The following is a 27,371-nucleotide window of genomic DNA, read 5'->3' on the forward strand; positions in this document are numbered from 1 at the left end:
GGGCGCGGACTACGACTCCCGCCAGGCGCCGCGGCGCAGCGCATGAGCCCTGCTCGGCTCCGGCGCGTCTATTATGCTGCCGGGGCCGGCGAGCCAAAGAGGAGCCGGCCGCGCGGGCCCGGAGGGGACGGCTCTGGAGCCGCCGAGGCCAAGTACGCCTTTCTCTTGATTCCTTGCGCGCGCGGGGCGGCGGGCGGCGCGGGCGGCGGCTGCGGGCCTGGCCGGGTAGCGCGGCCCGGAGCGCCCCGCGCAGGCTGTCGGGCGGCCCGGGATCCCGGCGCCCTGGGCCGCCGCCGCCGCCTTTGTGCGCGGCCACGATGCAACAAAGCGCGGCGGCCGCCCGGGGTCGCGGCGGCGGCGGCGGCGGCGCGGGTCCTACTCCCCTCCGCCCTGCGCCGAGCCGCCCGGCCGCCTCCGTCCGGGGCTTGGGGGCGTCGCCGCGGCCGGGGCGCGCAGCCCGGACTTGGCACGGCCCGCGCGCCCCGCGCCAGCCCGGCCTCCGCGCGCCCTCCCTCACGGAAGGGATTTTTTTTCCTTTCCTCTGCCCGCCATCTTCGGAAGGGGGGAATCCGGGCGACGCGGCGGGGGAAGGTGTGCGCGGCTGCTCTGGTCGCGGCAGTGCGCTTCGGCGCCAGTTGCCCGCGCCCGCCTGGGGACCTTCGCGGCCAGGGCGGGGGGCCTGGCCTGGGCTCTGCGCGGCCGCCCGGAGGAGCAGCGGCGTGGCCTTGGGGGTGGCCTCCTCTCAGAGTTGTGGGCCCGGAGTCGACTTTGCGCTCATACCAGTTGCTGGATTACTTTAGCCAGGCCAGGAGAAGACCGAGTTCCCGGCTTGAAATCAGCCTGAAGAGTGCTTAATCCGGCCCAGGTCGAGTTGGAGCGGGAAGGGTGGGGGCGCTTCTCTCCTTCTCACTTGTGGTGGGCACCGGCGTGGCAACACGGTGCAAGCCCATCTGCGGCGGAGCGCGCACCAAACCACCTCCTATGTGGGCTTCGGAGGCTCCTTGTGAATAAAGCTGGGGGCCTGGGGACGTCCTCTCTGCTCCACTGCTTGTTGTGACCGGGGCAGCGCGCTTGGTTCGCCAATACCCACCCGGAGCCGTCCAGTGGTCCACCGTGAGTTCCCACTGTTGTGCCCAGTCCCGAAGCGTCTGCGGTCCAGAATTTTGGTTTAGAGATTCTGCTCAGAAATGCACAGCTGGTGTCCCCCGCCCAAGTTAAACTTGGTTATTGTCTGCAGAAGTTAGTGTGGGGGGGGGCTTGCATAACTAGGCCCGCCAACAGGGCTGGGAGCCTGGAGAAACCTAAGCGAGGGAGTCACCCGGGTTCTCTTTGTGCCCTCCCCTCCTCCAGGGAGGAGGTAAGTTTTGGGCTCCTGTTTCAGACCTTCCTTACTCTTTCCTTTAAAATGGAAATTCTTCCTGGGTCCACGAAAGGCCCATGCGGAGATCCTGAAGTCTATGCGGTGTTAGCGTTTGGGTGAGTTTCTCATTGGCGATGCAGGGGGTCTAGGAAAGCACAGGCCTCAGGTTAGGGACCTTGCTTGGTGTGGGGGCAGGCTGCCTTTCTTCCCTGGGGACCCTGAATGAGGCTTCTCATTTGCAAATAAAGGTCTGTTTGCCTTGTCTGGCCCTTGATGTGTGCTGGTGGTTACAGATCAGGAGAGATAAGGCACAGCCCAGACGGTGTCAGGATGTGGGGGCATTTCTTTCTGACCTTCCTGGTAGTGGCAGGGCACTGCGTGCCTGCAGAGCCAGTCCAAGCAGCTGCAGAGATCTGGGCCTTGCCCTGCCACTGAAAAGTCCAGGGAGGAGGGATTTAAAAAGCTTTCTTGGGGTGGACAGTAAGCACCGTTTCGACTGCTTTCCTTGGCATTGCTGTGCTTGCTTGGGAAGTGAGATCTGAATGGAGGATGGATTTGTATGACTTCTCCCTTCCTAGACTCCAGGCAGTTGTCCACAGAAAGTGAAAGTGGGGAGTGTCCCAAGGGAAGGCCAAGGCCCCTTGGCAGGGTCTCTTCCTGCCTGTCCTGAAGCCCTGGGTCCTGGGCCCCCAGGGTTGCCTGGTCCGCTTCCTGGTTTACTGTGGCAGAGCTCTCCCTGAGGGCTGGGGGCCCAGGCCCTCCCAAGCAGAGTGTTTGGTACAAGGTGGTCAGCCCCATCAGATGCATCTGCCCTGGAGACATGTCAGGAACAGTTTGCCCTCCCCAAGTCCCTGTAGCCAGCAGAGCGTGCCTTGAGCTACTCCGCAGGTCTTCTTTTGGAAACCATTAAGGCATTTGGCTCAGTGGTGAGGCTGGTTGGCAGTGGGACCCTCATGCCCTCTGGACTGGTCATTGGTGCAGGCAGGCTCCTCATACCTGCACAGAAACCAGTATCTAGTTGAGGCTGATTCTTGCTTCAAATGAGAAATTGTGGAAGCCAGCAGCATTCTCTCCCCGAAGAAAGTCTGTGGGCTTGTGGGGTCCTGCCAACCTGGGTCAGCCGGAGGCCTTCCTGCTGCGGGAGGCTCTGCACCTTGCTGGAGTATAGGAGATCAGGTCACTGCTGCCACACGTAGGTCCCTGTGACTGGAGCGTGTGTTTTCAGCATCCTCTTCTGTGAAACCCAAGTGGCCAAGTCGTTGAGCTCCAGCTGCCTGGGATGCTCTGGGGCTCTCATCAAGGGGAGGCATCCCATTTGGGTCGTGCAGAAGTTAGTGGCTTGAGCGTGAGCCTTCCAGCCCATTCAGATCTGAATTCACAGGTCTGTGAGTGTAGCTGGAGCTGCAGGCTGTCCTCTGGCCAGCATCCGTCTTGTGAGAGAATCAGTTCTCAGTGTACCTCCTCTGTACTTTGAATTGGAGGTGCATTTTGGAGAAAGCTCTCCCTCCCTTCAGAAGCCCCCAAATCCTACAGAATCGGTCAAAGCTGACAAGCTGTTGGGAGGGCAGTTCACTTCTTGGGACGTGTCCTGTGAGTGCAGTAACATCCAGGTGACCCTGGTCAGCTGTCTCCCAGTGTGGTTGGAAGTTGGGCTTGATAGGCAATGTGTTGGGCATCTCCACAAGTGACATTGGATTCCTGGCGTGTGGAATTGGAATCTGGGTTAGAGGGGACCTCTGTGCCACAGGTATTACACCTGTGTCACAAGGAGCTTGGAGTCTGTTGTCGAGAGCTGCGTGTTCTGAGGCCACAACGTCCTCAGCTTCCTCGTGAGGTCCCAGAGGTCTCACACGTCCATTTCTACCTGCAGTGCCAAGCTGCACAGGAAGGCTGTGGCCCTTGTGGTGGTCACTGTGTGTCTCTGGTGCCCATGGTGCAGCCAAAGGAAGGGGGTGAGCTGGGCGGTGCAGGGGGCACCCTTCCTGCCCAGTGATCTGGGTCAGGGCTTGGTGTGTCTGCCAGACAGCAAGCAGCTGGGTACCGCCTGGCCCCAAGCTGCCCGCCATCTATTTGCACCACCTGACAGAGCCCTCTGGGGCCAGCCCTGTGCCAGGGTGGGTGTGGAAGACTGTGACTGAGCCGTGGACCAGGAGATGAGGCTCGTGCCTTTGCTGAGCTCCAGGTCCTTGACTCTGTCTCAGTTTGGCCTGCAGCCTGTCTTGAAGGGTGGCTAACTGAGGTCTGGGCCGGCCAGCAGCCCCTGGACAGCAGGACAGGGTGAGTGGCAGCCCTGAACTCCGGACCATCTTAACCGCTGCTGTGCACCTTGCTCCCAAGTCCTCCCAGCCTGTGACTTGACTCTCAGCCTCACTTTCCATCTGTTAAATGGAGTGGTGGAGCTGACTCCTTCTCAGCACCATTGCCCAGGGCCAGCAGGAGGGCTCAGCCCCTGGCAGGAGGGGAGGGATGGGGGTGGGCGGCCTGCGGTGGTGCACACAGCTGATGTGCGTCCCCCTGCTCTGGCTAGCGCCTGCTTCATGCTGGTGGGAAGGTGCTGGGGTCAGTTTTTCTGAGGCCAGGGCTGGCAGCATGGCATCTCCTGGCAGTCCTGGTCCCTGATCTTGCTGGAGGCGGTTGAGGGCAGGGCCCCTTCCCAACTTTGCTTTACCTGTCCTTAAAGTGGTGTGTGAGTTGGACTCTTCAGGCCACCCAGAGGGCAGTTATTGTCCTGTGATCCCACAGACCAGGGTGCTGGGCGAACCCCCAGCTTGTTCCAGAAAGTGCTGAGCATGGGGGAGTGTCGGGCCACCTGAGCCTTGGTGCTCACCAAGCCGCTGCAGTGCTGCTGGCCTGCCGACTCTGGGGGACAGGGCCCCCTTCCCTCTCCAGGGCGAGTGCCTTCCTCTGTCTACCCTTCTGAGCTGTGGCTCTATGGCCACCCCTGCCCATGCAGGGGGCTTGAGTGCAGCATGTGGCCGGGTGCATGGTCACTGAGCTCTCCAGAGGGATGGCCCTGGGCCTGGCCTGCCGGGCCCCCAGCCAGGAGCCCTGGTTTCCCAGCATGGGTGCGAAGAGCCTCAGTGTGAGGCGTCTGTGTTCTTGCCATCGTGCTGTGGCCGGGGGTCAAGGTCTCTGTTGAGGTGGACGTTCCTGCAGGAAGGGAGCCTTCACAGGCTGACTCCCAATGGGCCACCAGGGCCGGAGAGGCCTGGGACACCTGGATTCAGGAAGTGTGGGGTGCGGCCGAAGGAAGAACAGGGATGGTGGCTGCTGCCCGGGGAGTGCCTGTGTGCCTGGCCATGGGACAGCCCGGTGGTCTAGTGGGCCAGGGTGCACAGGGAGGGGCAGCTGTCGCAGGGCAGGTGTGCTATAGACCCGGCGAGTGTGGGGTGCCGGCCGAGGGTGCCTGGGCAACAAGGGCCCTGCGCCACTTGCGCGGGAGAGTCCCTGGTGGACAGGGCAGCCCCACCCGTGCCGACTGCCTGCCCTGAGGCCGCCTGGAGGCCCCTGGCCCCAGTTCCTCCCCTGGCTCGTGGAAGCAGTTGGCTCCGTCTGTCACTGAAGCTGGCCCTACCCTTACAGATCCAGTTTCCGGCAGCCTGGGGGGCTGGCCCCAGGGTGGCCGCTTCAGGGGCGCTCGCTCTGTCTGCCAGGGCAGAAGGCAGCAGTGCCTGCAGCACAGCTGTGGGGATGGTGGCCAGCTGGCCTCCTGGCCCTTTGGGTCTCTGTACCCTGAGCCTCCCCTTCCTCACTTGAAAGGGGGCTGGTGTGAAGCCCATGGCCACCTCTCTGGAACAGAGGAGCAAGGGCACTGGCCACTCGGGGAATAGAAAGCCATCAGTGTGGGGTCCCCAGGAGTTCTTGGGGGACCAGTGACCCCCAGGTGGACAGAGCAGGGTGCCCTCCTCTTGGAGGAGCTGATCTCCTCAAAGTCTGTTTTGTGGCCAGTGGGAACAGTGGATCTGAGCAATAGGGGAGACTGGGACCACTGAGATCTGGGGACAGGCTAGGCTGGAGTCAGGGAAGCGCCCTTCCTCTTGGGTGAGTGAATATTGTCCTCACCCTAAAGCTGGGCTGTGGTGCTGACCCTCAGTCCCTGCTGCCCAGCAGGGAGGCTGAGCTCCTGGTTCATGGTGTGGCAGGAGGGGACCGGTGGGTCCGCAGTGGTGCCGGCACAGGTCCCTGCTCCGCCCGTCTGTCCAGGCCCTGAAATAGTGCTGCCCCGTAGCTTCGCTGCAGCGCCTGTGCACTGGGCGAGCCCAGCGGGCTGAATTTCTGCTTGTGGGGAAGGGAGGGTAGGTGGCCTGCAGGCTGGGGCATGGGGCCCTGTCCTCCCCTCTGGTCCCTGTGGTGTCTGGCCCTGGGCCTCAGCAGCACCCCCTGGCCTGGGCCTTCTCATGTTGGAGGACGTGGGTTTGTCTGTTTCCGCTCTGTGGTTTCAGACCCTCGGTCAGCTCTGCCTCTCCGCGGACTTTCACCCACACTCGCACACTCGCGGCCCCGCCCTGGGTGGGAGCACCTGGGGGTCCTTGCTGTGGGCTGCATGGGAGGCCTGGGAGAGGCAGGCCTCAGGAAGGGCCCCAGAGCCTCAGTTTCCCACTGTGAGACAGGATCCACCTGCCCTTGTGCCTGGCCAGAGCTGGTGTACCTCAGTGCTCCCCGACCCTGAGGTGCCCTAGCAGGCACAGTCAGGGCTGCACTCCCCGGTCCCTCTACCAGGGCGTTTCGCCTGCGCTGTGTGCGCCCAGCCCCTTCAGGCCCCATCAGGAAGACTGGCATCCAGTGCTGCTGCCGCTGAGCATGAGTTCAGGCTGGATCCTCTGCCCCTCAAGAAAAGGGACGTTGATTAGAAGACCAGGCTTCCCGCCTGCTGCCCATTCCCTTGGGGGCACGTGGAGTGCTGGGGTGCCGCAGGTGTGCTGCTCGTGTCTGGGGTTCCGTTGGTGCCCTCTCCAGCAGGCTCCTGGCCCAGGCTCCAGCAGCTTGCAGGGAGTGAGGTTGTCCCCCGGTCTCCCAGCTCACCCAGTGTGGGTGCAGGATACTGAGCGTGTGCGTGGGGCAGGGGCAAGGAGAAGGCACGTCTTCTTCCATAGGGTGCAGGGCAGCTCAGGACTGTCCTGCTTTGCCATCCATGTGGCACATTCTGGACACATTCCATTTGCACAACTTCCACCATGCATCTCTAAAAGCTTTTTGAAATTACAGCCTCACAGGTGGCTGTGGCCCACACCTGTAATCCCAGCAACTCAGAAGGCTGAGGCAGGAGGATCAAGTTCTAGGCCAGCCTCAGCAACTGAGGCCCTAAGCAACTTGGTGAGATCCGATCTCAAAATAAAATAATAAAGAGTGCTAGGGACATATAGCTCAGTGGTCAAGCCCTCCTGGGTGGTCCCTGGTATCAAAAAGAAATATGACTTTGATCAGTACCATCACCCGAATCTATTGGCACCAGTTCCAAAAGATGATCGGATATTTGGTCAGCATTGAGGTTACTTCCTCAGCTTGCTCTCCGGCAAGCATTTCTAGCAAATTGACACCAAATTCAGGCTCTGGAGGCCCACATGCATCCACCCTGGGCACCAGGCTGCCTCCTGGTCACATGGGGCCTGGTTTCTAGACTGTCACCTGTCAGCCACCTGCCCTCACTCGCTCCCAGGGCCTGGGGACCCCGGGGTTCTGCATTGAAGCCAGCGACAGTCACGGTGGCCTTCCCTGCCCCCAGGTCACTGCTCTGCAGGTCCCAAAACCCTGGGATGAAGTTTTTTTCCTTAATTGTTCTGCAGTAAAATCTCGACCCCCTTGGCAGAATAAAGCCTGTCCTTAGAGCATTTGTGTTCTTGTAGACAACCCGGGATGTGACCTCAGAGCCCCAGGGAGGGGCGTGTACAGGAGGGACACCCCTGCCCCTGGAATGCAGTACTGGTTGGTCAGGCCTAGCAGAGGCAGGCCAGCCAGGGCTGGGCTGGGTCCTGGGGAGGGACCTGGGGGACAGCTGTCCTTGTCCACTGGATGCAATTCTGACCTTCCTGTTTCCTGAGCTGATTTGGGGCCAACATGCCAAAGTCTGTGGGTACCAGATAGGACCCCATATGTCACTCAGTTGTCCTCACAGCACCCCTGGGGTGACTGGGGACATCCCCCTCCCCACGGTCACATCTGGCTCTAGCGTTTACTAGGTTACCCCCATCCCCCAAATGTCATGTCCCTGTAGGTGGGGAGCCATGGCCCTGGGACTCCCTGTCCGTCAGGAGAGTGCTTGGGGTATGGTGGGGGCTGTGCTCTGACCCTGTGTCTGCACAGCTGGTTTGCACAGCACGGCCAGCTGGGCTCTGGGGCCTGTGGGGCGGCCCAGGCTCTGTCGAGGGCTGCTGCTCACCAGGCCCACAGCCCACCCTGTCCACCCAGCCTGAGGTTTGGCGTGGCCTACTCGTCACCTTGCTGTGGCTCTCTACCTCTGCGGTCACCTCCTTCTAGGAGAGACACAGGCCTGGGCCCAACACCCACCCTGTGTGCTCCATGTCCCCGAATGCCCAGGAAATCAGGGGAAAGGGCTTTGACTCTGGTCTGCTGTGCACCTGTGTTGCGGACATCGCGTGGGTGCACGTGGCCTGGGCCAGGGGCTGCTGGTGCGCCCCTCAGGGTTCCGGTGCTTCCTCAGCCCCGCCCCGGGCCTGCCTGGACGAGCAGTCCTCAGGGCAGGGGTGCACCACCAGCAGGGGCTGATGGTCCTGCCGTCACCGCGTGCCCGCCTCAGGCCGCGCTGGCCTGGCTGCAGCGTGGGACCTGGGTCTGTTTCAGTTCGTTTCCTTCTGGGGGCTCCGAGCCTCCTGAGCACCTGGCCTGAGGAGGAGCGTGCGGGCCCTGGGCGAGGCGACCCTCGGGACCCGCTGCCCGCCGGCTCGTTCTGGCAGTTGCTGGGCCTCCCTCCCTCTTCGAGGTGCGGTGCCGGCGTGGCGTGGTGTGGCGTGGTGCAGCGCAGCAGGCACGGAGTGGTTTACACAGCTCCCTGGTCTGGTGGAGGGTGGCAAGGTGGCAGGCAGTCGGTAGCTCCCACTTTCCCCAGACCCGCCAGTCAGCCTGACTCAGCTCCAGGTCCCTGAGGGGTGTGGCCTGGAAGGGCAGGGCCCAGAGCCCCTTCCCACCTCCCTGAGCTCTCTGGGTAGGATGTCCCCATGCACATGTCCTGCTGTCCCTTGTCCGTTTCCACCAGGTACCTAGGAGTGGAAGGGACCTCACCCTGGCCACGGGCAGGGGAGGCCAGCCTATACCTTGGCCTGCAGCCTCAGACACCTTCCAGGCTCTACATGCCTCAGGTTGGCTTCATCCCTGTGACCCGGCTCCCTGGTCAGTGTCGCAGCAGGACCAGCCTCGGGTCCTGGAGTCCACATGCTGGCTGGAGCAGGGAGCCCGCCTGCCGGTAGTGGGAGGTGTCTGGGGCTGGGCCCCTGTGGCAATCCTGGCTGCCCGAGTGCTGTGTTCTTGACCCACCTTGGAGCCCGGGGCAGATGGAGGACAAGCTCTGGGGCTGGCCTCAGCTGCATGCTGCTCAGGGGCCCAGTGGGAAGGGCATTCCCGAAGATTCCAAGAGGACTGGGGAAGGTGAGAACTGTCATGGCCACAGCACCCATGCAGCCCAAAGCCCTGTCGTTTGGGGCCCTGCTGGTCAGTGTGGAGCCAGGAGGCCTGGAGTGTTTTGAGCCAGCGAGTACCTGGGCCTGGCTTCAGGTCAGCAGGGTCCTGACCAGGGTGCTGCTGCTGAGCAGCCTGGGGGCTGGGGTGGGAAGAGACCAGTGGTCTTGGTCTGGAGGTGAGGACACAGCCTTGTGGTGGTCTGCCCACTGCAGGGACCGCCCTCCCCACCAAACCACTGCCTGTGATCTGTGCCCAGTTGACCAGATGCAGGACCTTGAGGTGCCCCGGAATGGGCCCTGGGGAGCTGCTGTGCAGCACAGCCTTGAGAGCAGGGGCCGGGAGGGTGAGGTGGGGCTGGGCGGGGAGGGGGCAGACTTGCTGAGAGTAGGTGCTGGCAAATCCTTGGCAGCCAGCCTTCTGGGGGCAGAGCCCTGGTTTGTGGCCCTTGCCACCTGTGGTGCACATACGCCCACTGTGGCATTGGAGGGGTGGCAGGGTGTCAGCCAGCTCCCGGCCCACCTGGCCCTGGGGCGGCTTTCCAGTGGCATCTGGCAGGAGCGCACGTGACCCTGACACTGTGAACACGGGCATTACCTGGGAAGCCCCACGCAGGGCGAGGGCGGGGATGAAGGGCAGAACCTGACCTAAAGAGAAGTAGGGCTGTGGCATGCAGGTGGTGCTGCCTGGCTCCCGCCTTGGGAGAGCGAGGCTGGGTGCCGGGGTGCCAGCGTGCCGCTGCACAGGCTCTTGCTTTTTTGATGGTCCCAGCCGTCCCGGGGGTCTGCCGAGCTGCCAGGCCTCAGCTCCGACGTGGCCAGCACTCAGCGGCTCCAGCCAGCCCTGGTGAAGTCTCTGGAGCCACTTGTTGGCCCTGGCACGCAGAGGCGGGGTTGGAGCCGCCTCTATCACCGTCCTGATTGGCCGAGGGCCAGGCCATGTCACACCAGCCGCCGTCACAGACCGGAACTGTTCTGGTTACGATAGAAACCTCACTGCCCATGCCTGTGGTGGGCATGCGTGGGTCATGCTGGTTCCGCCCACCCTGGCTCTGTTGGGTCTGGTCGCAGTTCTCTGTCCATGGATTGCCCTTCAAACCTTGCCACAGCCAAGAAAGTGCAGGGTCTGGGGGAAAGCAGATCAGCCGCCAGCAAGCGGGTGGTTTGGCGGCAGTGAGCCGAGAGTGGCCATGTCCTCCGCACACCTGCCTTTAGCCACGCCCCACCCCCCCGCGCTGGCGACCTGTGCCATCTGACCCCACCATCCGGCACTCTCCTCCCCCAGCTTGACAGACAGTGGTGGGAGAGGCCTTCTGACAGGTGACAGCACATCTGGGCAGGGGAAGACCATGGCCTTGCTGGGGCCAGGTGGTGTCCTCACGGAGGTGGGAGAGGTTGGGACTCTGAGGTGACAGGTCTCTGTCCTTGGTTGTCTGCAGGTGTTGCCTGGTTGGGCCTGGAAATGGGATGCCGAGCCTCCTCAGGGAGCACAGACGGTGCAGGGGCCTCCCGGAGCGGCGGCCGTGACGGCCAGTGAGCGCGAGCGAGCTGCTGGAGGATGTCCACGACCACCGCGGCCGCCCCCGCGGGGATCCCGGCGGCCCCGGGCCCTGCAAACCCGCCCCCGCCGGAGGTCTCCAACCCCGGCAAGCCTGGCCGCAAGACCAACCAGCTGCAGTACATGCAGAACGTGGTGGTGAAGACGCTCTGGAAGCACCAGTTTGCCTGGCCCTTCTACCAGCCCGTGGATGCGATCAAGCTCAACCTGCCTGTGCGTAGCCCCTGCGCCCTGGGCTCCTCCCTCCCCAGACCCCTCCCCTGGAGACTGCCTGTGCCATGGCATAGGTGGCGCTGAGCCAGGGGCAGCCTGTGCCTCAGGAAGCCTATAACCCAGAGGTTGACAGCCTGTGGGCAGCGGTCCCCAGGTGTGGGCAGTGAGAAGCCCCACCTCCTGGAGGAGCGGAGAAGGCAGGCCACATGTTGATGGGGCTCCTGAGCAGATCTGTGCAGCTGAGGTCTGACTGGGCCGCTTGTGCGTCCTGTCACTGGTCCTCAGACACCAGCTGCACACTGAGGCCTGGATTCCAGGGATGGTGCCCCTGGTACATGCCCAGTATTGATGTAGACCAAAGAGAGGAACCCCAAGAGTTGCGAGGGGAAGCCCCTATACTTGGTGGTCTGCATTCCGGCCCGGCTTGGCCCCGGCCATCCGTGGGTTTAGAATACCTAGAAAGGGCCAGGTGCTGGGGCCACACCTACAACCCCAGCAGTTCAGGAGGCAGAGGCAGGAGGATCCCAATTTCAAAACCTGCCTCAGCAACGTAGTGACGCCCTAAGCAACTTTGCAAGGCCATGTCTATACATAAAATATAAAAAGGGCTGGGGATGTGGCTCAGTGGTAGAGCACCCCTGGTTCAATCCCTGGTACCAAAAAACAACAACAAAAAAAGATGACGTGGATGGGGTTGGCCCCTTCTCTAGCACACAGATCAGCTCAGGGTCTGCAGCAGCTCCACAGCCTCCTGGTAGGAGTTTGGGACTCCAGACCAGTGCTCACCAGCCCTTAGGTGGCCCAGCCTCCAGCTTGAGGACTCATTGAGACCCCTTGGTGCACTTGGGAAGTGGGAAAATAATATTGTAGAATCTCCTGGTGATATCTCTGAAAATCTCTTTTCTAGGATTATCATAAAATAATAAAAAACCCAATGGATATGGGGACTATTAAGAAGAGACTAGAAAACAATTATTATTGGAGTGCAAGTGAATGTATGCAGGACTTCAACACCATGTTTACAAACTGTTACATTTACAACAAGGTAAGAGGACAGCAGCATGGCCAGACACTGGTGGGCCCAGGAAGGCCTGGTCCCCGGGAGGCCTTGGCTGGGGTGGCCCCCCACATCAGGGGCCTGGAGACTCTCAGGCTCAGGGCACAGCACACTCTGGGCTTGGCCCTGCTCCCTGTCCTGGTCCACGTTTCCTCATGGTGCTGACTTGGCCACAGCCTTGACAGCCTCACCTGGGCCTCGAAATCTCATCCCCAGAAGTCCTCGTGCAGAGTCTGGAGCTGACCTGCCTGGACAGTAGAGGACACTTCTGAGCAGAGCTGCCTGTAGGTGGTCTCAGTGAGGGAGCGACTTAGGGAAGTTGCCCAGGACCCTGGTTTTGTGATAGTGACGTGACTTAAGTAGAGATGAAGGAACGCCGGGCTGGGCTATTCTGGCTCTGGTCCTCACGGGGTGGGATGAAGGCTGGTGTGCTGGGGTGGAATGCAGGGCCCCAGGCGTGCTGGGCAAGTGCTCGGCCACTGAGACAGCCCACGAAGGCTGAGGCTTATTCATTTATCTTTTTGAGGTACTGGGGATTGAACCCAGGGCTGCTCTACCTTGGGACTACAACCCCAGCCCTTTGACTTTTTATCCTGAGGCAGTGTCTGAGTTGTTGAGCCTGGCCTCGAGCTTGCGACCTTCCCGCCTTAGCCTCCCTGAGCCGCTGGGGCTGTGGGTGTGCCACCACACCTGGGTGGCTCTGGGAGTGTCCACACTGAAGCCCGTCTTGCCCTCTCCCCACCAGATCTCCTAACAGATTTTACATAAAAGCTTTCTCGAGCCACAGCCCACAATGTTTTTCGCAAGTTCACACTCCTTTCCCAACAAGTGACCCGGGCTCTCTGTGTCTTCAGCCCACAGATGACATAGTGCTAATGGCCCAAGCCTTAGAGAAAATTTTTCTGCAGAAAGTGGCCCAGATGCCCCAAGAGGAAGTTGAGTTATTACCCCCTGCTCCAAAAGGCAAAGGCCGGAAGCCGGCTGCGGGGACCCAGAGTGCAGGTAAAGGGGCCGGGGGTGTTCTGCCCATGGCCCACAGGTAGAAGGGCTGGGGTGCCAGGCCTGTGGCCCTCGGGGCTGTCTCCCTGTCCATTGGGTGGGATGGGTGGGGTGAGCCTGCAGGCACCAGCCTGTGCTAGAGGTGGCTGGCCTGGGGGCAGGAGGTGTCGACATGGTCGCTGCACGGGTCCCTGTTCCCCTCCTCCAAATCTCGCTCTGCTGCTACTTGGTGCCCTGAGCGTCACTGTCACCTGTGTTGCTCCCTCTTGGAGAGCGTGGTGGTGGGAAAGCATGAGGCAGGTTGTGGAGGAGGCGAGCTGGTTCTCTGCCAGGCCATGGGGCGTCTCTCGGTCTCCTCCCAGCCTCCTCTGGCCTCTGACCAGTGGGGCCATTCAGCGAGTACTGGGCCAAGGTGGGCCAGCCAGCTTCTGCCCCTGGCTGCAGAGCGGGGGGTGGTCTTGGCCAGGACGGCGTCTTCTCTCACAGTTGACCCCTGGTCTACTCAGACTGGAGGGGACGGTCCCAGCTGCTTCTGGAAATAGAGCAAAAGCCCTCTGTGCTGAGCTTTCTGTCCTTGTCTTGAAGGTACGCAGCAAGTGGCGGCCGTGTCCTCAGTCTCCCCAGCGACCCCCTTCCAGAACGTGCCCCCCACTGTCTCCCAGACGCCCGTCATTGCTGCCACCCCCGTACCAACCATCACTGCAAATGTCACATCAGTCCCTGTTCCCCCGGCTGCTGCACCACCTCCTCCCTCGACACCCATCGTCCCCGTGGTCCCTCCCACGCCGCCTGTTGTCAAGGTGAGCGTCTCAGGGCCTGAGGTGGCCGTTGTGAAGTGGCTGGGGCGGACCTGCCGGGCTCCTGCAGTGGGCAGGTCCAGGGGGGGAGGGAGCTCTGTGCCTCCCAGGGCTGCTGGCTATTTGGAGGTGTTCTCTCTACACAGACGAGGAGACCGAGGCTCAGGGGCTGGAGGTCACACTGCTGGTGGGGGCGGGCTAGACTCGGACCCCAGCTTCTCTGGCCTGGCAGCCCTGGCCTTACAGCCCACTGGTCAAGGCGGGGAAGGTGTGGGAGAGCAGTGGGGGGCAGGCCCTCCCCTGCTTATGCCTGGGGAGAGCCGTGGCCAGTGAGTGGCGCCGCTGGGCGTTGAGGACCTCCGTCCACCCCGCTTGCTGGGAGCTCTGCCGTGGCGCCGCCCCGTCCTGGCTCAGCCTGGCTCTCCTGCAGGACGCGGCTCACAAGGCCTGTGCAGCCACTGACACGTGTTGTCTTCTTCGATTTGATCCTCACAGCTACCCTCTGGGGCAGACAGTAGTCCCCCCTCTTACAGATGAGGAAGCGGGCGTCAGGGTTTAATGGCTCTCCCAAGGTAAAATGCCACCTCCGTCGCTTTCCCCTCCCTGTGGCCTTCACTGCCTGCACTTCCGGGTGGTGCCTGGCCAGGCCACTTCCCATGGCGCGGGGCTGTTTTGGAGCATGTCCCGTTTGCCAGAGCCAGATGAGCCTGCCTTCCCTCCCCCGGGCCCTCTGGGGCACGCGCTTTGTGCTTGGCATCCCGTGGTGCCTGTTAAGTGTCTGTGGGAGCCGGCTCGTGCCCCTGTCAGCCTGAGGGCAGCAGCTTAGTCGGGGCGGTGATGTGGGCAGCTCTGAGCAGCAGACCCTGGGCAGCCGGCAGCCCAGCTGGGGAGCCATGGTTCCTGTTGGCTTCTCCTTCCGCCCAAGCTGAGATGACAGACCCACCCAACTGGTCTTGGGAGCACGCCGAGTCCTGGCCCCTGACTCACGGGTGATGCCCAAGGGCCCTCCACCCCTGCAGGCTGTGGGAGAGACCCACACACCCAGGCTGCCTGGGTATCAGCTGCTCACTGGACAGAGGCCCTGTGTTTGTCTGCTACCCACTGGCTCTGCTCTAGGCCCAGCTACACAGCACTCTGGAGCATCACGCTCCTGGCCTAGAACAGCCTGTGGTGGCTGCCCATGCCTCTGGACCGTCCAGACAGGCCCACCCCTGCAGCCCCTGGAGTCCCTTGGCCTCAAACCTGCTGCGGCTGCTTCACATCCCCTGGTCGGGCTGCCCCCACCTGTCTAGCCCAGAATGCTCCTGCTGCCTCCCTCTTCCTGCACCACTGTGTCTGTCCTTGAAGCACCAGCTCGGGGTTCCCCATCTGGCACTTCTGTTGTCTTTCAAAGCAGGGAGTCCCACCATTTCTGCAGCCCCTGGTGCCAGGCCTGGGCTGAGGTGTGCCTCATGTGTTGGGCGGGTGGCGTGTGTGACTCCTCACGCCGCCCGGAGTGGTAGTGAGTGAGCCCACCTGGATGGTGGGGCCTTTGGGGCTCAGGGAGAGAGGTGTGGCCCTCACGTCTGGCGAGGGCAGGCTTCAGAGTCCCAGCCTCACCACTGCCAGCTGTGTGACCATGGCCAGCAGCCCTGCCCCTCTGAGCCTCGGTGTCCTCAGTAGGGAGGACGCAGCGAGGTCTGCGCTGCAGAAGCGTGTGCCTCGAGACGCGTGCCCACCGCCAGGGACTTGTTCTTGGTGTTCACTGGTCGTTTTACTCTCGCAGAAAAAGGGCGTGAAGCGGAAAGCAGACACGACCACGCCCACCACGTCAGCCATCACCGCCAGCCGCAGCGAGTCACCCCCGCCACTGTCAGACCCCAAGCAGGCCAAGGTGGTGGCCCGGCGTGAGAGCGGGGGCCGTCCCATCAAGCCACCCAAGAAGGACCTGGAGGACGGCGAGGTGCCCCAGCACGCGGGCAAGAAGGGCAAGCTGTCTGAGCACCTGCGGCACTGCGACAGCATCCTCCGGGAGATGCTGTCCAAGAAACACGCCGCCTACGCCTGGCCCTTCTACAAGCCGGTGGACGCCGAGGCGCTGGAGCTGCACGACTACCACGACATCATCAAGCACCCCATGGACCTCAGCACTGTCAAGGTGGGCGGGCCAGCACCTCGCCGCCCGGGCCGGTGTGGGGCCACCACGGGCAGAGCACGCACCGAGACCGAGTGCCCACGCTCCCATCCCCACACAGGGTCCCCCTCGGTGTGCCTCTTCGGGCTCACCCGGCGGGTCTCAGCAGAACGCGCTCCAGTGAGCCATTGTGCGGAAGGCGGGTGAGGTCTGGGCTGGGCGAGCTCCCACCCAGCACCCTGCCCTCCTGGGGTGACGGGCCCCTTGCAGTTGGGCAGGCATGGCCCGCCTCTTGGGCCCTGGAAAGATGCCCACACAGGGGGAGCTGGGCATGTCCACTGATGGCGTTGGGTCTGCAAAGGCTGATCCAGCCCTCTGCCTCCGTCCCCAGTAACGACAGCCCAGGGCAGATCTGGCGAACACCATCCGCCCTCGTTGGCTGTGGACGTCCGGCTGAGGGGCCTGTGCTCCCTTGGGTGAAGAGCCCTGCACGTGACACTGAGGGCAGAGCCTCGGCCGGAGGGTGCCGGGAGCCCCTTCTCACCTGTGGCTGGGTCCCTGCGTCTTCACGTGCAGTGGCAGTTCTGGAGTGTGGCCTGGAGTCCGGCCTGTGGGCCGCGCGTGTTCAGAGGGCCGATTTGCCCTTTCAGAATAAAACCACTTTGCAAGCTGGGTTCACTCTGAGGTCATAGCGTGCTTTGTCTCGCCTCCTGGCCCCCGTGCCGGGTGGAAGCAGGGTGCTCCTGGGCGGCGCTCGGGCACGGCTGAGCCAGCCTGGCCACCGCGGCCGCCTCCGTGGTGAGCAGGCCCACATGGAAGGAGCCCAGGGCTCTTAAGCTGTGAACGGAGGAGACGCGCCCCCTCCACAGGCCCGCGAGGCAGGGCTTCGGGCGCCTGTCCAGGCTCTGCTGGAGTGGACACGGGCCTCCCTGGGTCGGAAGCTTCTCTGCTTTCCCCACATTCGCAGCACAGGTGGCCCTCTGTAGAGGGGGCTGCTGTCTGCTGATGGCCCCTGGGGTTGGTGCCCAGCCACTCCATCTCGTTGGCACTGGACCAACGCCTCCTGGAGCACCCTTGTCTGCCTTCCCCCAAGGCCTCTGAGTCCTGGCCTCCTCTTGTAGTTGTCCTGGGCTGGGGCACTCACTCCCTCGGGAGTGCTGGCTCCTCCACTGACCTTGACTGTCCGTGTGCCCTCAGCGGCCGCCTTGGGACGTCCCCTAGCGGCCCCACTCCTGGCTTCCCCTGCCTGGCTGCCCCACCCCAGCTCTGGGCCCTCCGGGCCTCAGCCACGGTGGCTCTGTGGCCAGGCTTTGTGACTTGGCTTCGTGGCTCCAGGCTGGCTGCACGCTCCCAGCAGGAGTCAGGAGCTGCCTCTGGCCTGAGGTGCCGTGTTTCCTGTAGCCACAGCTGGGGTGACGGTCGCCAGATCCTCATGGGAATGACGTGATGTTTCGTTCTGTAGCAGAGCAGGCTCCCTGTGGTTGGCAGGGCGGGGCTTTTCACCAGGACACTTGCTCCCTGGGGTCCCCGACACAAGAGCCTTCTGTGTAGGACGCTGACTGCTGCGTGGGATTGGGAACTCTGGACGAGGGAGGGTGGGTGGTGGCCGTAGGCAGTGGGGTTCCTGGCTGAGCACTTCTTTCTTCTAGCCAAGGACCCTTGTCTCCACCTTCCACTGGCCCTTCTGAACAATCAAGTTGCCTCCTGTCCCCTGCCTGTGGGCCCCCACACCTGAAGTTCCAGGGAAGTGGAGTGTCCTGGCAGGGTCTGCCTGGGAACGCGTTGGTCACTAGGCCCTGCCCACTCATGTCCTCTTGCTTGTATGTTACAGAGGAAGATGGACAGCCGGGAGTACCCAGATGCACAGGGTTTCGCTGCTGACATCCGGTTAATGTTCTCCAATTGTTATAAGTACAACCCGCCAGACCACGAGGTGGTGGCCATGGCCAGGAAGCTCCAGGTAACCTGAGGCTGGGCACAGGTGCAGTCAGAGCTGAGTTTGGCCTGTGGGTATCCAGATCCCAGGTACAGGGTGGGCGTGCAGGAGGGACACAGCTGTCTCAGAGACACCCAGCTAAGGAGGGTGACCTCATTCACAATCCATTCTCCATGGGTGGTGGCTTGAGCCAGGCTTGGAACCCGGTGTCCAGGTGCTGTGATGGACAGGCTGGTCCCTGCCTCCAGGAACCATGAGCTGATGGGAACGTGGCCATTGGGCAGGCAGTGCCTTCACGGCTCCTGAGCCTTGTGCCCACCTGCAGGGCTCTGTGTGGTATGGTTGCAGGAGGGTCTGTGTCTCCAGGGCTGGTTGGGATGCATCTTCCTGTACCTGAGGCTCAACTCTGTGAGGCCGGGGCCGCCTTAGCTGACCTCACTGTGGAGCCTCTGCTGGCTGACAGCAGCATAAACTCGGAGCTGTAGGCCACCTTCAGGGAGTGGGGGGCCTTGGCCTCGCCCTGAGGCCTGGCGGTCTGTGTTCCTGGGGCCGGTGTGCCAGAATCTGCCCTGATTTACCTCCTGGAGTCGAATGCAGGTTGTTTGCTTTTATAAAGAGCAGTCCCAATTACGTGTGGGTGGACCTGTGACCGTGAAGCCCTTTATGCATAGTCATAATGCAGCAGTAAGAATATAAAAAAATAAAGAACAGTCCCCGTGTCTTAAAGGTCATGTGATCAACAGTCCTTTTGGTGGAAAAAAGCGAGAACCATGGGTATCATTCGTATAGAACTTCCTGAGAGTTGTTCTCACTTCCTGGCTTAGGCCTGTCCTGAGGTCCCTGTGATGGAGGTCACGGGGTCATCCTGGGTTGTGCAGGACTGAAAGGCTGGCTGGTGAGCTCTTTTGCCTGGGTCCTGCTGTGCAGTAGGCCCAGGTGAGGCCCTTCCCCACCCAGTGGCTGTGCCTGCTGGAGCCCAGGGCAGAGCGGCCCCAGAGGTCCCTGCAGACCCAGTCCTAGCTGAGCCCTTACTCTCTGTGCATGGACTCTGAGGCTCTGCCTGACACGGTGCCTCTTGCCAGGGAAGCTGCTGTGCTGCAGCTGGTCATGCTTGTAGTCAGCAGGCTGCGGCTCTGACCCTGTTCCCTGAGAAGCTGGCTGTCAGCAGCACGGCCACAGGGACCGAGGGGTCTTCACTATTGGCACCTGCTTAGTGATTGCTGGGGTTAGTTATAAAATCAGGCCACGGTTTGGAGCCCAGTGCCTTCAACAAGGTTGCCCGCCTGGAATGGCCTCGAGGGTGGTTGTCTTCCTAGGTCAGGGCTCGGAGGGCCAGCCTACGTCTGGGGACGGCTTCTCCCCGCGAGGAAGATCTCTTGGAGGCAGAACTCAGAGTGGGCTGTTGTGGAAGCTGGCCCAGCTTAATGGTGGGGCCATCGTGTGAGCCAGTATAGGCAGTGTCCCCACAGCAGAGGGCTTTCTCTCATGTCCTTGTCGCTGTGGGACACCAACCTGGGCTGCCCCTGCATGGCGACCTTCACTTATAGGGACTTGGAGGGCCGAGGTCCTCCTGTGGGAGCTAGTGAGGAGCTTTCCAAAGCCCCCCCCTTTTTCTTTTGCAGTGCTGGGGGTGAACCCAGGCCTAGCACGTGCTAGGCAAGCACTGTACCACTGAGCTACAGCCTGGCCCTCAGAGCCAAGTTTGAAAGGACAAGACTCACTCTTGAGCCAAGTTTTGGAGCTAATTGTTGGGAGACAGGCCCTGTGCTGACACCAAGGGAAGAGGTCCGGAGGCTGGGGGGCCCTCAGGGTTCGAGGAAGGCACTCTTCCTGTTCCTCGGGCCAGCCAGGGTGTCCTGGGGGCTGCAGTACCACATCTGTCACAGGCTTGCAGACGTAACTGAGGGAGCTGGGTACCAGGCTCTGGAAGCCTGGCTGTGTCCCTGCTCCCAGGCCTGCATTCGGAAACTGCCTGGGGCGGGAGGGCAGCGAGCTGGGGGCTCACACAGCACCCCAGGCAGGCCAGCAGGCAGGCCAGCCCAGGCCTCCATCCCAAGCAGCCAAGTAGCTGTGGGTGCTGCTCGGGGGCCTCTGGAACAGTGGTCATGGTGGGGGCTGCCCCTGGGTGCCAGGTCCTCAGAGTGGCCCCTGTTCTTCCCCAGGACGTGTTTGAGATGAGGTTTGCCAAGATGCCAGACGAGCCTGTGGAGGCACCAGCACTGCCCACACCCACAGCCCCTGTGGTCAGCAAGGGCACGGAGAGCAGCCGCAGCAGCGAGGAGAGCTCTTCCGACTCGGGCAGCTCGGATTCAGAGGAGGAGCGAGCCACGAGGCTGGCCGAGCTGCAGGAGCAGGTGAGGCCCGCCCTGTGCCCCTTTGGGCTCAGGCCTGTCACTAGGATCTGCTGCAGCCATGGCTCTCCCTTCCGCTTGTGTGCGTCTGTCGGCGCGGCCTGGTGGCTCCTCACCCGGCTTCACTGGAAGACTTGGTAGGGGAACCAGGCACCCTCCCAGGTGTGCACCGTACTGTGTGGACACAGGTGCCCTGGACGTTCTCAGAGGCCTGATGGGCCTTGGGGTTGGGGGCTCTGGTTCTGAGCAGAAAGGCAGCTGCCCTGGGCAGCTGTGCCTGGCAGATCTGCCCTCCCCAGCACAGCCAGCCCTGCGGGGAGTGGGCGCAGCACAAGTCAGGAAGGGGGCTCCAGAGGGAGCACTGGCCATGTGCAGGGCTGGTCACCAGAACTGGGCTGGACATTGGGTTGGGACGAAAAGAGGCCATGAGTTGACGAAGTCCCTCCCGCTGCTTGCTGGTGGGGACAGCTGTCTGCTCCCTGCAGGGTGTGGCTCTCGGTGCCCCTCTCTCAGGCTGAGGCTGGGCAACGAGCACACGGCTCCCAGCTCTGCTGGCTGCAGGGCGGGTGCTGGCAAGGGCGAGCTGCGGCCCCGGGTCCTGCCCGTCCTGTGCCTGTGGCACAATTGCCGTGTGCAGGCACTGAGCCTCCAGAGCCTCCCGCACCTCAGAGACAGCAGTCCGTGGGCACAGTGGCACACACCAGTGACCCCAGCCACTCACGAGGCCAAGGCAGGAGGGCGGCGGTTCCAGGCCAGCCTGGGCAATAGACCCTGCCTCAAAATAGAAGACAGACAAGGAGGGGCGTGGGTGTAGCCTGGTGGCAGGGCACCCTGGACTCAGTCCCTAGTGCCACACACACAGAATGATGATAGTCATCGTATTAGCTGTGGGGCCCTCGTGTGTGGCCACCTCTTCTGTGCATACTGTGACTGGCCCCCTGGGGAGTGGGAACTTGTGCTCCATAGGTGAGGAAACAGGTAGAGGTGGAGTGGCTGCCAGCAGCCTCCGGAGTCAGGGCACATGGTCAGGATTGCTCCCTGCCCTCCCAGCTGTCCCCGCTGCACAGCCGGGCCTGTGCCCTGGGCCTGCCTGAACCCCACTCAGCTGCCCACTCTCTTCCAGCTGAAGGCTGTGCATGAGCAACTGGCCGCCCTGTCTCAGGCCCCGGTGAATAAACCAAAGAAGAAGAAGGAGAAGAAGGAGAAGGAGAAGAAGAAGAAGGACAAGGACAGGGAGAAGGAGAAGCACAAGGCCAAGCCTGAGGACGAGAGGAAGGCCAAGGGTGCCCCGCCCGCCAAGCAGGCCCCGCAGAAGAAGGCCCCAGCCAAGAAGGCCAGCAGCACCACTGCAGCCGGCAGGTGGGCCCCCATCACGGCTGCCCCCGAGAGCGGGCGGGCGTGGGGCTGAGGCTCAGCTGCATGGAAATGGGCGGGGTTCACAGTGACACGGAGCACACAGCCAGACCTCTGCCCGGAGGGTCTCTGGCTTGCTTTGACCTCCGTCCATCAAAGCACTTGAAGCCTTTTCCTGATTTGGGCCGAGGGTCTTTTCTGGGGGCCTTGTGTGCTGTCTCTGGCCCACTGTAGGCAGGGGTCAGCGTGGTGGGGTGACGCCTCGGCACCCAGCCTTCTGACTTGGCTCTTGCCACGGCCACCCGGAGGATCAGCAGGACGGGCAGGATGGTAGGGCAGGATGCTCTCCCTGCGGCGGAGTGGACAGCCCCTGCCGGGCAGCTTGGTGGCAGAGGCTGGGACAGCAGGTGTGTTCCTTTGGGAAATGGGGCAGAACTGGCTGGCTGAAGAAGTCGGAAAGAGGTGAGCTGAGGCTGCGAGCTTGGCCTGCCTGAGAGCAGCCAGGGCTAGCCGGACCCTGACCGTTGTGGGGGCGGGTTCACGGGAGATGGTTGTGGTGAGCGGCAGCGGGTGGTGTGGCAGTTGGCAGCCGTTTGGAGGCCGAGGGGCAGGCCTTGGTGTGGACACAGGACTGTGGAGTCCTGGGGTTCGGGCTTTGGCGGCTGGGTGGCCATTGATTGAGGTGGTGAGTGGAAGAGTCGGGGGTTTCTGTCCCGTCTCCCTCCCTCTCTTCTCATGGAGGGAGATGCAGATACCAGCTTTCTTTATACTGTCTGGGTTTGGTATCAGTATAATGCTGGCCTCAAAAATGGTGGCATATAAAAGCCGGGAAGCTGAGGCATCCCCTCTTCCAGGGCAGCCATAGCAACTTAGTGAGGCCCTATCTCAAGATTTAAAAAATAATCATAAAAAGGGCTGGGGATGAGGCTCGGTGGTTAAGTGCCGGTGGGTTAAATCCCCAGTACCAAAAAAAAAAAAAAAATACGGATTGTAATACTCCGGAGTGATGAGGGACTATTAAGACGTGAGCATCCTCCTCTTCTGTGTTCTGGGGTAGATTTGTAGGACTGGTATAAATTCTTAAATGTTTGGTAGAATTCACCAGCAAAACTGTCTGGACCCGAGGCTTTGATTGTTGGAAGGTCCGTGAGCACGAACTCGGGCCTTTTCATGATCTGGGTCATGGGTTGCTTGAGCTGACCGGGCGGTCTCTTCCCGCCTCTCCACGGCCATCTGTGCGAGCAGGCCTGCATCGTTTCCTGTCGCCCTGCGTCGGCGGGCCAGGAGGTGCCGTCTCTCCTTCGCGCTGTGTTGGGAGAGTCTGGGAGGGGGTATGTCCTGCCGCTGATCACGCCAGCCTCCGGGCTGCCTGCTTTCCTCCCCGCGGCTCGCTCGGGCTTGCTCTTTGCTCGGGCTTTCCTTGCAGGCCTGGTCTGCTCCCCTTTGCTGCCCCTCAGGGCACAGGCGGAGCTCGCCTGGGCACCGCGCTGCCCGTCCGCTGGCTGCGGAAGCGCTCTCGGTACGTCCTTCAGTCCAGCCCCTGCAGCTGCTCCTCAGGCTTCTCTGGCCAGCGGGTCGTCTGGAGTCGTGCTGACAACTTCTGCATGCCTGGCCATCTTTCCAGCTGTGATTTGATCTTATTTCTTGTCTGATTCCATCAGGGCTTGGGCGCCTGCTCTGTGATCCTGACACTTTAAGTTAGTGAAGGTTTACTTCACGTGGCCTGTCCTGGGGAGCAGGCGTCCCCCCGGAGGACAGTCCCCGAGCTCTAGGCCACCTCGGGGTGCTGGTGGCCGGGCCCTCTCCGGCCAGGCTCCGCGCTGCTCCTTGCCTGGCGGGATCAGCCAAGTCTCTGAGGCGGTGTGGGCTCTGCCCTGCCTGTCAGGCCAGCCTTGCTCCGGGCCTGAGGCCTGGCCCTCAGCTGCCTCTCGGTCAGCTGACCTTAGTCGTGCCTGTGCAGACCCTCTCCCTCACTCTGAAGCCTACTTTGTCCAAGGCAGACATGGCCGTCGTCTTCCTCTGCCTCCCCTCATTGCACGTGGGGCAGGCTTGCCCTCGTCCTCCTTCCTGACGGGGGCTGTGCCTGGGCCGAGGCACCGTCATGCAGCTGGTGGTGGATCTGGATGCCCCCAGCCCTCTTGTCCCCTCCTGCCACCTTTTGGGTGGTTCAGTAATGGCACCTACTGCGACTGTTGGGTCATGAGTGCTTGTGGGGTGCTGCGAGGACCAGCCTGCACCCCAGGGCAACTGTCCTGACCTGACCCTGACCCTGAAGCAGAGCCGGGCCAGCCCAGCCGCTCTGCCCCGGGTGTCATCCAGCCTGTGGTGGCAGGGAACTGGAGGCCATGCTCTCTGTCTTGTGCCTCAGACAGCCGAAGAAGGGTGGTAAGCAGGCGTCCGCGTCCTACGACTCGGAGGAGGAGGAAGAGGGCCTGCCCATGAGCTACGACGAGAAGCGCCAGCTCAGCCTGGACATCAACCGGCTGCCGGGTGAGAAGCTGGGCCGTGTGGTGCACATCATCCAGTCGCGGGAGCCCTCACTCAGGGACTCCAACCCCGACGAGATTGAGATCGACTTTGAGACTCTGAAACCCACCACCTTGCGGGAGCTGGAGAGATACGTCAAGTCTTGCTTACAAAAGAAGCAGAGGAAGCCCTTCTGTGAGTCACCCGGCGGGGTCGGGGTCGCACCCTTCCCTCCACCCTTCTCCCTGTCTTCTAGGCCCTTGGGCTGGGCCCTGGGTGGCCTGGCTTCCCACCCTGTGCCCTGAGGGCACCTGGCAGGGGCTGAGCCTTGGCCTACACTCGCAGCCTGTGCAGCCTCTTCCCCTCGGGAGCGGTAAAAACAAGGCTTTGCACATGGCGAGAGCTCAGAGTGCGGTTCCCTGTTACCTGGTCCTTTCTGCTACTTGGGGTCTGGGCGCAGCTGGGCCCTGGGAATGCGCTGGCCTGGGGGTCAGGCGGTGGTGCACAGCAGTGGTCTGGGCTGCCGCCCCTGGACAGGTCTCAGTGCTTATCTGTCCCTGCACAGCGACAAGCGGGAAGAAGCAGGCGGCCAAATCGAAGGAGGAGCTGGCTCAGGAGAAGAAGAAGGAGCTGGAGAAGCGGCTGCAGGATGTCAGCGGGCAGCTGAACAGCAAGAAGCCCGCCAAGAAAGGTACCCACACCGTGGCCCCACGCCCACTGTCTGGAGGACAGTGGTCAGGAGGGGCGTGAGCGTCCAACAGAGCCCACTTGTGGTTGGGTCCACCACTGAGCTGTGCCGAGATGAGGCCCTCGGCCCCTGAAGCCTCGGCTTGTCCAAGTGACTTGTGTGGCCCCAGCCCAGGCCACATGGATGCTCCAGGTGCAAGGTACACGTACCAGCCCCGGTCCCAGAGGCCGGAGCAGATGGTCCTGTTGGCAGGGAGGGCCTGGAGTCTGCCTGGGCAGCCTCCCAGGCCTCTGCAGTGAGCTCCCTGACCACCCCAGCCAGGCACCTGCGCTCCCTGGGGTGTTGCGTGGCAAAGGCCGGGAGGCTGCCCGGCCTGGTCTCTCTGGTTGGTGCACGTTGAAACTCATGGTTGGGCGAGCGGGTATTTGATTCCTCGCCTCCCTTCTCTGACCTGTAAGGAAGAGCAATGATCTTTTCCCCCCGGACACCTCAGGCCACTGAGACACACCCGGAGGGACAGCGGGGTAGGGGGTGATCAGAGGAACCCAGATCTGTGGCTGGTCGGGCCCGCCTGGACTTGTGCATATGCCCACTGAGAGCTGCAGCCTGGCAGGGCCCCTCTGTCCAGTGTTAGGAGAGGCCAGTGGCCCTGCCCACACCAAGGAAAGCGGCAGAGGCTCTCCAGGCACCCTCCCAGGGTCACCGTTCCGCTTAGCAGGCGGTGTGTTGCTCTCCTGCAGCACCTTAGTGGTCTCGCTGACCTCCTGAACTCACTTCAGCAGTGTTCATTAACCGCTGGGTCAAGAAGTGGGTGGACGGTGGTGTGGCGGTGTGCAGCATCCCTGCCCTGTGTCTCCCGCAGAGAAGGCCGGCTCCGCGCCCTCCGGGGGACCGTCCCGGCTCAGCAGCAGCAGCTCCTCAGAGTCGGGGAGCAGCAGCTCCAGCGGGTCCAGCTCCGACAGCAGCGACTCCGAGTGAGCGGGCAGGCAGAGAGCAGGCCAGATGCCGCGCGCCAGGGCCGCCGCGCCCAGGCCATACCGACTTTGGTTCCATGGTGTGCAGGTCTTCGCTCAGTGTTACCACCTCTCCAGTCTGCTCCAGTAGGTCAGAGGTCCTTCCTGTGCGTGCGTCGGACTCGGAGGAGGCATCAGCCCAGTCTTTCTTCGTCACTCGGTTCAGTTACTCGGAGACGACGGCCTCAGTTGCTAACCTGGTAACAGCCCCTGCGAGGTGGGATCTGAAGGACCTTGCAGAGCCCCTCTCAGCCCCAGCTGGGCTGTCACTGGAGGGAGACTTCTCAGAGGGACTTTCTCTGACATGGGTACTGTATTGAAAGCTTTGCCGGCATGTGGCGTCTCTGCCATTGGGCTCCAGCCCTCATGCCTGCTGCGGTCATCTTTGCAGGGGCTGAGGACAGGTGTGCCCACCGGTAAGGCCCAGTGGGCACAGCTCAGAGCAGAGCATCGAGCGGGGTGGGCGTGTGGGGCAGCCCTCGGGTCTGGCCGTGGCAGCGGCAGCTCCGGGACGGAACCCAGCCGTTGTGTGGGCGGCGGACAGGTTTCCAACACTGAAACTTTTACCTCAGTTTAAAAAAAAAAAAAGAAAAGAAAAAAAAGAGAGATACTTTTTTGTAAGGTTCAGTGGTTTTCTATAAAAGTCCAGCCCGTGTGTCCCCACCTGATCAGTGCTGCCCTGGCTGCCCCCGCACACTCTGGAACCACTTCCCTAGTTTATGTATATATAAATACTTTATTTATTAACATCATTGGTCATTTTTTAAAAAAAAAAAAAAGAAAAAGAAAAAAGAAAAAAACCGTGAAAGCAGTGCATTAGGAGGGCGGGCGGCGAGACGAGGGCCTCGCCACCTCTGCGCTCCCTGCTGCGGGCTGGTGCTCATCACCTCTGCGCTCCTGGGCCGGGCGGCCGTCCTGGTCCTTCTCATGGGTTGCTCCGTGTTTGCTTCTGTTTTGATAAGACTGGAGCCTTCACGAGGTGGACGCTGCTCAGCTACAGCATCCTTAGGTTTCTATGTTGGTTCACGTCTCTCTATTCACTCACGGTCTCTTTTAAGACGTTTAAAATCAACGTAGGGAACCCCAGTTCTATAACATAAGCTTTGTAATCTGAGAGAAAAGAAATGTATAGTAAATCAAAGTCTCGATTTTTAACTTTCTATTGTAAAAAGTAATGATATGCAGAGTTTAACGCAAGGTTCTGTTGTTTTGGAAGCTGCCTCCTAGCTTAGCCCAGCTCTGCCAGCCGGGCTCTGAGCACTGTGGCTTTGTCCCTGGCCACCCACGTCTCCAGAGGCCACCCCGGAGACCACACAGTGCTACCTGCTCGAGTTTTCAGTCAGGCCAGAAAGGGCTGCAGCAAGGTGTCCTCACAGACCCCAGACGGGCCCCGGGGGCTGCGGTGGGGGCCGAGGCCGGGCGTCCCTGGCTGGTGTCTGTGGTTCCCACAGGCACGCCTGGGTGAACACAGCACGAGCCGCTAGCATCCTCAGGTGGGTGCTATTTCAGCCTGGGGCCTCAGATACGGCACCCTCCGCGGGTGCGGGAGTGTGGTCAGCTGCCACGATTCCAGTGCTGGCGATTCTGCCACTTGGCTTGTTAAACTTTTAAGTCAGTTTTGTTTATAGTAAAAATATAAATGGATTTTAAAATTCCATTTTTTAAAGTTACCCTTGTTTTTCAAAGGTATTTTCTAAATAGATCTTTAATAGAATATTTAAACTGTGACTTTAAGGAATTAACACAACGAAATTGACAGGTCTTCGCACAGGATCTGAGTGCCGGAAGTGCAGTCCTGGGCGAGGCACAGGCCCCGAGCCCAGGGTCCCTGGAGAGCTG

General features: G+C 61.7%; 1 protein-coding gene across 2 annotated transcripts; it reads left to right on the plus strand.

Annotated features, from left to right (window-relative positions):
- On the plus strand, positions 1 to 25,634 carry BRD3 (bromodomain containing 3). 2 transcript variants are annotated; one of them, XM_079111925.1, is made up of 12 exons: positions 1 to 152; positions 10,428 to 10,759; positions 11,667 to 11,804; positions 12,671 to 12,818; positions 13,401 to 13,615; positions 15,378 to 15,749; positions 17,557 to 17,685; positions 19,824 to 20,015; positions 21,136 to 21,371; positions 23,734 to 24,026; positions 24,397 to 24,522; positions 25,382 to 25,634. In XM_079111925.1, the coding sequence occupies exons 2-12, from the start codon at positions 10,547 to 10,549 to the stop codon at positions 25,495 to 25,497; spliced, it is 2,178 nt and encodes a 725-aa protein (XP_078968051.1). In that variant the 5' UTR covers positions 1 to 152; positions 10,428 to 10,546; the 3' UTR covers positions 25,498 to 25,634. The 2 variants fall into 2 exon arrangements, with proteins under 2 accessions (XP_078968051.1, XP_078968052.1); XM_079111926.1 differs by lacking the exon at positions 1 to 152 and adding an exon at positions 557 to 865.
- The last annotated feature ends 1,737 nt before the right edge of the window (positions 25,635 to 27,371 follow it).

This window comes from Sciurus vulgaris, assembly GCF_902686455.1.
Source record: "Sciurus vulgaris genome assembly, chromosome: 15".
Lineage (NCBI taxonomy): Eukaryota > Metazoa > Chordata > Mammalia > Rodentia > Sciuridae > Sciurus > Sciurus vulgaris.

Excerpts from the sequence above, each read along its gene's own strand:
- BRD3 (XM_079111925.1), top strand. The coding sequence starts at position 10,547 with ATGTCCACGACCACCGCGGCCGCCCCCGCGGGGATCCCGGCGGCCCCG. Across the intron at positions 17,686-19,823 it reads CCATGGCCAGGAAGCTCCAG|GACGTGTTTGAGATGAGGTT; the intron begins GTAACCTGAGGC and ends GTTCTTCCCCAG. Across the intron at positions 20,016-21,135 it reads TGGCCGAGCTGCAGGAGCAG|CTGAAGGCTGTGCATGAGCA; the intron begins GTGAGGCCCGCC and ends ACTCTCTTCCAG.